Source organism: Limulus polyphemus, unplaced genomic scaffold (genome assembly GCF_000517525.1).
Source record: "Limulus polyphemus unplaced genomic scaffold, Limulus_polyphemus-2.1.2 Scaffold2593, whole genome shotgun sequence".
In the NCBI taxonomy this organism is placed as follows: Eukaryota; Metazoa; Arthropoda; class Merostomata; order Xiphosura; family Limulidae; genus Limulus; species Limulus polyphemus.
The window spans coordinates 95,216-108,080 of NW_013668203.1; the positions used below are offsets into that span (position 1 = coordinate 95,216).

The following is a 12,865-nucleotide window of genomic DNA, read 5'->3' on the forward strand; positions in this document are numbered from 1 at the left end:
GGATGCTTATCTTTGAAGACCTCCCATTTCCCCCCTGTATTAAATGCCAGAGGCTTATGTTGTGTCCTGCTTCTGGCTATTGTGGAAGTGGCTGTGGTGCTGGTTGTGGGAAAAACCAGTAACTGTATTTCCTGATTGGTTTTGGTCATGGGGAGAGTCTTCTTTATCTGAGGGGTAGGTCTGACTCCTCATGTAAGAGGGAATCCAGCAAAGCTGATTTCTTGTGTCTTCTTCTGGGACAGAGGAGGAAGATTCTTCTTCAAAAGATGAAGCAAAGAAAAGCAACAATGCTTCATTAACTGAGAGATTCTTCTTCTGTTTTAGATACTCAGTCTGAGTTTTGGAAGACATCTAGAAAAATGTTAGTATGTTATTAATATATGGTTGACATAATGAAAATATGGTATATGGATATATTTGAACTATTGAGCTTAGACTTAAAAGCTCTAAGAATACATTTAACAAATTCACAATTACAGTTTTGATCATAAGATAAAAATCTGTGAAGAACACATGATCTGAATAAAAGCATATATATATATCTTATGTGAGATTTCACTGTTCACACTGTAAAGAAAATTACTTTATTAGCTTTTGCTATCCTGGATACTTAATATACACAAGAAATTAATATTTTGTGTAAGTGGCATGTTGAACTAGTACAATATAAACTGTTTCTTCAGTTTATACATAGAATTGTAAATGCTTCTGACATTATACAATTGAAAGATGTCACAAAATAAAAAAATACACTAAAAACTAATTTCAGTAAAGGAACCTTGTTTAAATATTTATCATAGGAAATATAAAACCTGTGAATATATGAATATTATGCCTAAAAGCACATCTTACTGTATATGAGATTTCAAGTTCTCAGGTACATATACAACAGGCTCTTCTTCCACTAAAAAAAGAAACAATAGCTCTAGTAGCAGGCTGTTACAAAGATTGTATGAATGGCTTTCTCATAGTAACTAAGCGCTTAGTAGCATTGAAACTTAGTCTGTACATCAAATTATATAAATACCATATGTGAAAAAATTAAACAGGTTGATGTCATAAAAAGTGGATGAAGCAAGGAGGGCAATTGGCAGAACATTTACACAGCAGGGTGTGAAAATGCCTGATCTCTAAATTCTAATATATATGATCTTTGGACAGTATAATGAGTAGAATGTGACTTTTGACTGCTGTAAAGTCACTTTCTTTATAATTTATGGTGCCTGTTTCTTGTGGATTAACACTTGTTATAGTATATACTGATTTAGCAATGGACCAGGTAAGTGTTAACAAACTTCCTGTACTTTGTATAGTGTAGCCACATAAAAAAACATTTGTTAAAATAAACTTGTTTGAAAAATGAAATAAATTGTATTGTATTCAAGTACTGTACACACAATAGCATATGTATACTTTCTTACTATCATTTCTACAGTAATATACAAAAAGCATCTGTGCTAGAGTCAGTGAGTGGTTGTGAGATATTATTACTTACTTGAGCAATTGAACACAGTTCACGCTGTTGGTATCATGGATTTATTGGTACAATAGACCAAATTATGGGTACAATAAAAAAAACTTAAACATAAGGAGAGTATGTGATTTAAAAAAATTAGAAATAGACAAAATTTATGTTTTGTGGAATGATGAAATGTTTTTATACATACTTTTAGAATAATTAACTAAAACAAAGTAAAAACTTAAATCTGGAACAAATATATGTATTTAATTATTTATTATGAAAGCTGTTTCCTAATGTAAATTCCCAAGATTTTAAAACTAATAATGCATAAAAACTAAATAAATCAAAAGTAATGTACCATACATTATTTTTCTGAAACTACATATGTTTAGGAAAGTTCTTGTTAAATTTCAAACAATTTCTTTAACTAGTTTTATTTTAAGAATGAAATATGATGAGAACAACAATACCTACTAAAAAAATTAGTAGCCAGTAGCCATAGGGTTAGTGTAAATTTATTTTTATTCCTGCAATGTTAATATTAGTAATTTATTATTTTTCTAGAATTATATTCCTACAATCTAGTAATAACTATAAATCTTGATGTAATCCCATACTCTTTGTTGACATAATATCCTATCACTCTCCTGGCAAAGTTAAGGAAAATAGTTCTTCACTTTCTTGTGATTTTTAAAACTGAAGCACTGTTAAGTGAGATTGTACTCTTCCTTCTTTCTTGTTAAAATGTACCATAAACTAGGTTTTGGTTTCATTTACAGTGTGCATCACAACAGATGTATTTTTGATAAATAGTATGCTCTCTGTAAAGATTGCCTGAGAATGTTTTATTATGGGAGTTATTGAACAGAATGTTGCCGTATCTGGGAAACAAGAAATTATTATTCTTTTAATTAGATTTAAAAATAGAAGAGACTAAGTATCAACTTAAGATTTTTCTTAATATAAGATTATTGTCAAAAATAGGTAGAATAGAAAATTAATGCAACATTAGATTGACAATAAAAGCAGTTATAGTAAATTAATGTTTTACAAGCATGATATTAAAGTTACTATTGAAGAATTAATTAATGACATTTTAGAATTTCTCTTGCATGTATAAAATACATATGATAAAAATTATATCTTAAAAACTTAGTTATCAATAAAATAATTTATTGAAATTTAATAGGAAAAATGTAAAGAAAGGTCTCAGAGAAGATCAGAAAGAATGAAGGCATTAGAAGAAAGTGCTGTCAACAAGTTTGGATTAAGAAAAATGGTCAGTAAGGTAGCTTTGTTGTAATAACGTCTTCACTCATCTACACAAGCTAAATAGTTGTAGTGACAAAAACGTCTTTGTTCAAAGCTACAATATAATGTGCAGGTTACATATGTATATTGAAGCTTAAAAATTGCAAAGTCTTTCACTCTTATATTATTGGCTGGATATTTGGTGTGGGGTAAAATGTGTAGCAAAAAATTAAAACACTTATTATATACAAAAGCTTATGACGTTATTGAGAATAGCATAATGATATTTATTTCTTAAATTGTTTCTGTATTTTAAATAAATATTTCAATCAAAAAGGTAAAAAATATGTGAAAAGTTTTCATTTTCACAGACACAAATGGGGACTATGATGGTATTTTGGCAATAAAGTTAGAAAATCTTTCTCTTTTTTATTTTCCATAAGAATATAGTCGTGTAACTTACAAAGAAGCCATGTCCCAGGCAGAAAAATATGAGAATAGTATCTTAATTAGTGTATATCAAACTGACTTGATAGAACCTATTAACTCCTTAAACCTGGCCCAAAATCTTGATTTACCCATCGGTATATTAGGAGAAGCTCTAAATTTGTGAAACACCAATAAATTTACATTGCTGCATTAATTAAGCTATTTTAATTTTTTCTATGAAGTAATTATCTTAGAAATTAGACTTGATCATTAGTAGGTGATGAATAATTTTGATGTGATAACAAGTAAAATATTATTTATATGCATGAAGTAAGTTTAATTTCCTTGTGATATTAGAATACATTAAGCTATCAAAAGAAAAAGGCTAACATAGTTACATGATTTTGAAATGAAGAACACGTTATTTTCTGATACATTATCTCTTCTCCCATAAATAGCTATTCTTGTTCAGTTCTGCCCTCTATATGCAAAAAAACATTTTTTACACAAGCCTTTTATGCCTCGTGCAAATCATCATGCAACAACACTCCAGAAATAAGAGCTACCGAAGTATCACTTCGAGTTTTGGCAGAAGATGGAAGCACCAGTTTTTAGTGAGAAGGAAGGGTGAGAAGTGTGAAAGTGTAAGAGGAGGTAAATACCTATCGGAAATACATTTTCAGGATTTTCATGGGTCTATCAAAAGAAAGCTTCAGGGTATTGGTTTGCAGTGGTTGCTTATCTCAATCCCCAGGACGATAACTGTTCTTGATCCCTCTGTATGGATCTTCTTTTTTGGGCCCACATGCTAGATATTTATATCATTGCATGTCATGTTCCAGGTGCTTTTGATCTTGTCGTTGATTGACTTTCCCATCCAGACAAAATCTATCCAATGGAGTGGTCTCTCAATCCTGTTGCTTTCCAGTGGCTTTGCCTTTAGTGGGAAACTCCTCACTTTGATACTTTTGCTACATCTCTCAACCATAAATTACCTCTGTTTTGGTCCATCCAGCCCCTCCTGTTCTCCATCTGTGGATGTCAAAGGTCTGATTTATTTGCCATCAATGTTTCACGTACTCTTTATCCTTATACACACCTTCTCTTTTATCCGGATCATTCTTTTCTCCCCCAAAACTTCGGCAGCTCATGAGGGTAACTCCTCCTTTTCACTGATTTCTCTTCTATCTAGTTCCTACCTTTATCCTCAACTTGATCTGGATAGACTTCTATGTCCTGTACATGCTCTTCACTGTTATATTGCCTGCATGGCTTCCTTCTGTGGTGCCCATTCCCACCTTTTCCATCCTCACCAATTGGGTTTGGCTTTTAATTAGATTGGCTTATTCCCCTTTATCACATTTCCCCTGTTCTCTGTTCTGGGTGTCTTCTTATAAAAATCGACACTTTACCTTTTCATTGGCGTCTCATTTTCATTATCCCTTGGAGGAAATTTTTCAATTGGGTATGTGGACTACCCCTAATACATTTGTCTCTCACTATTTGCATAGGATCGAGGTTTCTTCCTCTTTGGGCTATCATCTTCCACCTGTAGCCATTCTTCAGACTTCAGTGAGACTTTGACTGGGTAAGTTATTTTTCTTTATTTCTTTTCTGAAGCCTTTTTCCCTTTTTATCATTACTCATTGTTTGGATTCTGCTCTGTGACAAGTGATGTCTGACCAAGTATTCTTTAACCAATCAAATCTGCACCGTAAGGCCATGTCAACTTACATATTATATTTCCATGGCCATGCAATGCACACTGCAGAGATGGGATGTTCCACAAGCTGCTTGTAGGTTTATCCTCGTGATGGAATTGCTTAAAAAATTTGCCTGTCCCGTACCGTACTCACCCAGTTACTACATTGGTAAAGCAGAAGGGGATAGCTGCCCATCCCTGCTATGCCTTGTATTGAATAAATTGGTACAGTCTGCTTTGAGAAATATGATTTTGTGGTCATCCATTGCACTGTCTCAGGTGTTGTTGTATCTTCGACCTCTCTACCATGTTTTCTCCACCTTTTCTTCCAGTGGAGTTTGAGAGTCTTTACCACTTTCCACTTCCAAGCCGCTGGGGTGGTAGACGTGAAGGCATCCTCCTGAATGGGTTAATGAAGTACAAAATACAAACAAAATATAGAAATGATTATTAAACCATTCAGTTGAAAGGGTGGTAGTGTTCTGCTGGCATATAGGATGTGGTATTCTCCAATATGAAACAAATATAAATGGGAATGAGCCTTCAAAATTGCAGTTCACCTCTTTAATTGGGATCCCTCATACTACCCCCATGGCTGGGATTTGGATTTAGAGTTGAACCAATCAACATAAGTCCTCACACGTATTACAGATGTCCATATTCCTCCCTCAATTGTACTCTTGTTACTCCATCCATGTTGTGGGTTACAATGGAAGTACTTGCAGATTACGGTTCTTCCCTTTCCACTATCCCTCGATGCTTATTATTCTGAGGATGTTAATTTGCTTGGGGTAGTTCCAGTTAATTTCAAGTTTGAGGGAGATGGGTTACATTACGCAGACACCTTTTCGATACCAGATGTCGAGTTCCCGGGTTCATGGGTCTGGAGAGGGGTCATTGATTCTCTCCATTCTCATGAACCTGAAGTGAAGACGGTATGATCCTCTTTCCTTTCCTCACATGCATGTCAGTACCCAGTGGTCGGGTTTTGGATTGTAGTTGGCTTACCGATGATATGATCCTCATCCTACCCCCACGTGGATGTCAGTTCCCAGCAGCTTGGGTTTTTAATGTAGTTGACTTGTCATGTACTATCCGTTGCACCCTAGCCACTCTACATCTAGGACACATCCTTTTAATTGTACCCACTTGGATATTTTCTGTGATAGAGTTTCATAAATATTGTATGGTTCAGGTCACTAGCTGACTTTAGTTTTTCTGCCCATATGTATGACATATTTTTATGATAGGTGAAAAGAATACCCAGCTTAGAAGTGGTGCAGTCCCCCACATCAGATCTTAGAATCTGACTGTATCATCTTAGGGAGTGTCCTTTGGATGGTTTCAAAGGATGCTATTTTCTTTCTCTCTCACTTGTCCCTACACCTATTCGATGTGGGATTCTAGCTATTTATGTGAGCAGAGGTAATGTACGCTATCGGAAGTTATAATTTTCCTATCCTGAAAATGTATTTCCGATAGGTATTTACCTCCTCTTACACTTTCACACTTCTCACCATTCCTTCTCACTGAAAACCGGTGCTTCCATCTTCTGCCAAAACTCGAAGTGATACTTCGAGTTGCTCTCATTTCTGGAGGGTTGTCGCATGATGATTTGCATGAGGAATTTGAATAAATCAGTTCCAATTGAGGGGAGATAAAAGGCTTGTGGCATGCATAAACTTTTTTTTTTTGTATATACAGGGCAGCACTGAATGGAGGTAACTACCTATTAGAAATACATTGTCAATATAGGAAAATTATAACTTCCACTATCAACCAATTTAAGATAAGGATCTTTTTGATCTGTATACCAAACAATTATAATAATGTGTATAATAACTGGGGAAAGGAAAACTCTACTGAACAAGATTATTTTGAACCAGAAGGTTTAGCTTTTCTTAGAACTCTAGGTTAAGATTAATCTGTGCTGTTATTTGCAGAAGGCCTCACCACACAAATGCCAGAAATCTAGTTTCATTACTGGAAAGGATGAAAATAAATTTCACATGTATCTATATTTTTTGCATCCCAGAGATTATTTTAAAATTATCAATGACTTATTTACATCCTTATCTGAATAAGGATAATTGTTTCATGAACTATGAAAGGGTTTTAGGTATCATTCTTCATTTTTCTTTGATCTTATGAAGTTATATTATTAATATAGAAGCAGATAAACTCATGATGTCAGAAAAACATGCAGGTTCAAGAAGTATTAATATAAAATGATAAAAACCCCATAACCCGAGCTCTTTTATAAAGTGGACCTTTCTTCTTCAGGGGAACAGGGAATGGTGGAGTAACTGAATGAGTGATATATAAAAGGAGTTGAGTGATGTCATGAAGGTCACCTGGGTTTCCAGGAAGTGTTTTTGTATATTTGTCAATGTATTGTTGTAAATGTGTCTCATTTCTGGTGTAACACAGCCAGAAAAGAAAGAATTATGTAAAAAGATGTTACAGATGATTTGCTTTAGAAATGGTCAAGAAAAACTATACTTGAGTGTTATTAAAGTAAAATAAAGGTGACACATGAAAAGAAGTGTTAAGGAGGTCAATTTCTAATGACATCCATGGAGATCTTTTTCGGTGTTAATAGAAGACTTATGGTTGTTGAAATGTTTTCTAAGAGTCGTTTAGGTGTGTCTTACATACTGATGATTGTATTTATATGTTGTTGAACTGTTTTCTAAGAGTCGTTTAGGTGTGTCCCACATACTGATGATTGTATTTATATGTTGTTGAACTGTTTTCTAAGAGTCGTTTAGGTGTGTCCTACATACTGATGATTGTATTTATATGTTGTTGAACTGTTTTCTAAGAGTCGTTTGGGTGTGCCCTACAATCATCAGTATGTAGGACACACCCAAACGACTCTTAGAAAACAGTTCAACAACATATAAATACAATCATCAGTATGTATTTTTTACACTATGTAAGGTAGATGGTATTATGTGCAACACAAGTATTTCTTTAGAAAGTTTAAAGTTTCTCTGGTTGTGCTTGTCAAAAAAAGAGTCAGTAGCTTTTACGAACTTGCAGATTTGACAACAAGCTTTATTACATGAAAGACAACCATTCACATTTGCATGAATAAGGATATATTTTACTCTTCTGCTTTTCCAGAAGGAAACAACAGGAACTTCAGGAAATATCTGTTGAAGGTGATCATTGAGTTGTAGAAGATGAAAATGTTTTTATTTTTTTTTCAGAATGTGCAAAACATTTCTGAGTTTAAATTGATAAGTTATAACAAAAGAATTTCTATTTGAAACTTTAGTATTACTGTTCTAGGATGTTTTCCCACTGAGTGTTGTTAGTTTTTATCTGTCTGTCAATTTCGCTATCTTTATATCTTCTTTGTAACGTGGTTTGTTTTAGATCTTTACAATAAACTGATTGTAATATTAGCTTTTTCAAACTGCAGGGACCAAATGCTGACCAAAGAGACAGATATAATCAACTCATGGATCAAAGAAAGAAACTTAGTTCTCTGAAGGTTAATGTGAAAAAAGAATTACAGGTTGGTGAGGGTGAAGGGTAAGTACCAATGCCTTTGTTTCTGATTTGTTTACATTTTGTAAAACTGCATGGTTTGTAGAGAATTGGACTTAGCTCTAATTTTGTATTCAAAAACTAAATTATGTGTTAAATTGTAAATAGATATAAAGTTTTTTCTCTCTCTCTCCTAAAATCTAAATGAATAGAAGAGAAGTGAATATTTTAAATTAACTCCTAATATAAATTATTGGAACCTTTTAACCCTTCTACTATTGGTGGGTGGATTCCACCCAGCCCGTATTCTTCAATGTAACCATAAAGCAATTATACTGTAATTTTTTAAAATGTGCACATTTTGCAGATTATCAGTAAACATTACATTTTAAGTAATTTTTGCTTATGCATTTTTTATTTTCAAATGTTGACTATCCAACATGTGAAGTAATTTTGATTTTAAGATTAAAAATACTTTTATGAATCAGAAATTGTCAAATTTCACATGCAAAATCTATATAACCTCCAGATAATAATCAAACGTTTTTTGTTTGGAAAAAAAACTTTATATATATTATCTGTTATTTTCACTATTTTATCTCTGTATGGGCTTGGTTCAATCGATCGACCTCATAACCACCATAAGAAAAATAGGAAATACATAATCAATTTTGCTTTTTTCGTTCTAGAATTACTACAAATTATAACAAACCACAAATGTTTAGCCTAAATAGTTTAAATTCCATAACATTATACATATATAAAAATTTGTTATTTTTATTTTATTGACCTTTCAGCCATGTTTGGCTAACATTTCAGGAACTGAGGTCCATGTGCACTCATGTTACCACATCCAATAATATAAAACTGGTCCTTTCAAAGTTACCTGTTTTGGCTATGTTCTAGTGGACCAGCATATTGTAAAATAACCACATTTCAGTCATAATAAATTATATATGTATATACATTATTACTATTTACAAATATGTTCTTAAATTTCAGTTATTTTTCTCAAACATAGAACAGTAAATAAAGAAATATAAAAAACAATAATTTCTTCTAATTACAAACTTTGTATTCATTTGATGCTTGCCATAACTTGCTAAGCCTTATCAAATTTCACACATGGAGGATGTAAAACAAAGTAATTTTTTTAGGTTTTTATATATGCATTTTGAAAAAAACAAAAAAATCAAATTATTATATCAATACTACAAAAATACAACATAAATTTAAAATTAATTACCCTTTTTTTTTCTAGAATGACAACAGATTTTAACTGGATACTACAATTGTTTATCCTAAATAGCTTAATGCTTGTAACAGTATACATCTGTTTATACTTTATTGTTTTATTGCCATTTGACCCATATCTAACTAATAACACTGCACACAAGTTGTAAATCACTCAGCGAATGTGTAGCTCAAATTACCATATCAATTTAAATAACACACAAGCTGCTCACTACCATACTTGAGAATAATTTTAATGTTTACATTGTAGTTATTTTCAATCATGATAAATAAAGAATGTACATAAGAAAAATATATTACTTACCTGTAGCCTCTTGTTTGGTTTTCGTTGTTGGTTGCTAATTAAATGTAAGTCTTCTTTTGTATATTAATGGTACTAGTGCACTAAATAATTTTGGTTTACTTAAATAATGTACCTAAGAACAGTATAATAACACACACAAAGCAAACATTGTCCAAAAACTATCATAATTTTTCTGGCTTTATAATTTTTGCATAAGAACCTTTAAATGTTACCTTAAGCTTACTGATCTGAAGACTGCAACAGAAAATTTCAAAATGAAGATGAAATAATGTCTATATTATAATGAGTAACTTACATTAAATTCCATACTTCTCTGAGGGGTGGTAAATAAAGTAGAGAAAAGGGAAGACCTGAGAACAAATGTCACAATTCTCATACTGGAGGAAATTGAGAATTTTTTGAATATTTCCTTATAAAATTAATAACTTAAAACTTATGTACTATTAAAATTTGATACATAAACTATATTTTGATGCCAAGTTCATTTGTATAAAATTATAATAAAGTAGTTTAGTTAAATTTTGAATGTAACTTTCTAAAAGGTTGTGACATGTAAACTTTGACCTATCTGTAGTGATAGGGTTAATCTTGTTTCAATCTTTGGAAACATTCTTGTTTCAATCTACCAAAACTGACTTCTCTTACTCATTTCAACTTGCCAAAACTGGCCTCTATCTCTCATTTCAACTTACCAAAGCTGACCTCTCACTTTCATTTCAACTTACCAAAGCTGACCTCTATCTCTCATTTCAACTTAACAAAGCTGTCCTCTCACTTTCATTTCAACTTACCAAAGCAGAACTCTCTCTTTCATGTCGACTTACCAAAGCTATCCTCTTACTTTCATTTCAACTTACTAAAGCTGACCTCTCACTTTCATTTCCACTTAACAAAGCTGATCTCTGAGATTTGTATCAACTTTTCAAAGCTGTCCTCTTACTTTCATTTCAACTTACTAAAGCTGACCTCTCTCTTTCATGTCGACTTACCAAAGCTATCCTCTTACTTTCATTTCAACTTACTAAAGCTGACCTCTCACTTTCATTTCCACTTAACAAAGCTGATCTCTGAGATTTGTATCAACTTTCCAAAGCTGTCCTCTCACTTTCATTTTAACTTCCCAAAGGTGACCTCTCATTTTCATTTCAACCTGTCATTCTTACTTCAACTTGCTAAGATGGACATTCTGCCTGTTTTTTGTTGCAGTGTTGATAATCTATATATTTTGACAGAGGTTTGGTGTTTAATACTAACTAAAGCTATCATTTTAGAAATGAGTTATGTAAATTAAATATGTACACCAGCCTCAACATAACTTGGTAACAGGAGTGTATTCTTAGCATAAGGTTTACTGATTATTATGTGTTGCTTATTATTTTAAAGTTGCAGTTTAGTAGTAATACTTGAGGACTTGGTTTTAAGGCCTATGGGAAAGAGTAAGATTTTGATGCAGAGAGACAAATGTAATTCTTACCTTGGCCATACGTATAATATTAGTAGCTCTTATTATTTTTATAGTATTCCATTTTATTTTTGAAATTATTATGTTGGCTGCATACTTTAGTATAGTAAATTCTAAAATCATTGTAGTGTTAATAAATTTGTACTTTAAGTTAAGCATATGGAGTGGTGCACATAAAACAACCTACAAAAGAAGAGAATCATATATTTTTTCTATAATTTGGAAACATAAAAAACTCTTATTTTGTGTCTTAGTTTCTGGCTTGCTTGATTCATTTATAAACATTTTGGTGTGTCAGTGTAAATAGTATAACTACCTTGTATAAACTGTTACTGTTACAAGCTGTTAGTCTGATAGCATAAAATAGTTTTCTTCCACATAATACTAGTTACACTTCTAAATGTTTACATGATTCATGTCTGTGAAAATGAAGTCAGTTACTAATTGAACAAGTAAGAGAGTTAATAAAATTTTTCTTTTTTTGTAAACTTCATTTTTCAGATCTATGGAAATTATAGAAACTATAGTTCCTTCCTTGTACAAATTAAGCACTTTATGCTTGTGTTTTCTATTTTCATGGAGTAGAAACTGTTGTTTTTAATATAAATACTAACTTTTATCAATCTAAATAACAAATAGGCTTGCATTTCATCTTTCTGCTTTTATACAACCAACAAAAGGAAACGTACTGTCGGTCATGAAAGAAAGGTATCGGCAAGAAATGTTTATAACATTGTGTAGGTAACAGTTGCTACCTAGTTTAATGGAAAAAATATCAGTTCTTTTTCTCACTATAGAGGAATTGAAGAAAAGTCATGTGAACCTAACTTGAGTGGACTTACACCGGTGTTTGATTTAGAAATGTTTAGAGAAGCCCAAGCCAAAGCTTGTGAAGAAGTGGTAAGAATCGTATTTAAAGTGAAGGCACGTCATTTATTTATTTAAACACTAAAATAAGTAGATTTATGTTGTACAACAGTTTTATAAAAATAATGTTAGCTGGTATGAGTTATGTATGTTTTATTCAAATAATATTCACTATTTTAAAGGGCATGTGAATTTTTTGTAAATTCTTAAAAGTATTTTATTAAAATGGGAGGAAATGAGAAGTTAGAATGCTGTTTAAAAACAATAAGTTGAGTGAGTATACAGTTTAAAAACAATAAGTTCAGTGAGTATACAGTTTAAAACCTGTTTAAAAACAACAAGTTGAGTGAGTGTACAGTTTAAAAACCTGTTTAAAAACAATAAGTTGTGTGAGTGTACAGTTTAAAACCTGTTTAAAAACAACAAGTTGAGTGAGTGTACAGTTTAAAAACCTGTTTAAAAACAATAAGTTGTGTGAGTGTACAGTTTAAAAACAACAAGTTGAATGAGTGTACAGTTTAAAAACATGTTTAAAAACAATAAGTTGTGTGAGTGTACAGTTTAAAAACCTGTTTAAAAAACAATAAGTTGTGTGAGTGTACAGTTTAAAAACCTGTTTAAAAAACAATAAGTTGT

The 12,865-nt window shown here is 32.0% G+C and overlaps 1 protein-coding gene across 4 annotated transcripts in view; it reads left to right on the plus strand.

Moving 5' to 3' along the window:
• The window catches only part of LOC106467380 (histone acetyltransferase KAT7-like), an 88,440-nt gene that overhangs the window by 50,402 nt on the left and 25,173 nt on the right, over positions 1 to 12,865 (plus strand). For 3 of the 4 annotated variants that reach the window (XM_013927732.2, XM_022395558.1, XM_022395557.1), the window contains exons 10-12: positions 2,652 to 2,741; positions 8,275 to 8,387; positions 12,160 to 12,262. In XM_013927732.2, coding sequence (XP_013783186.1) covers positions 2,652 to 2,741; positions 8,275 to 8,387; positions 12,160 to 12,262 — 306 coding nt within the window. The remainder of the gene's footprint in view (positions 1 to 2,651; positions 2,742 to 8,274; positions 8,388 to 12,159; positions 12,263 to 12,865) is intronic. The other variant, XM_022395560.1, reaches the window with a different exon arrangement.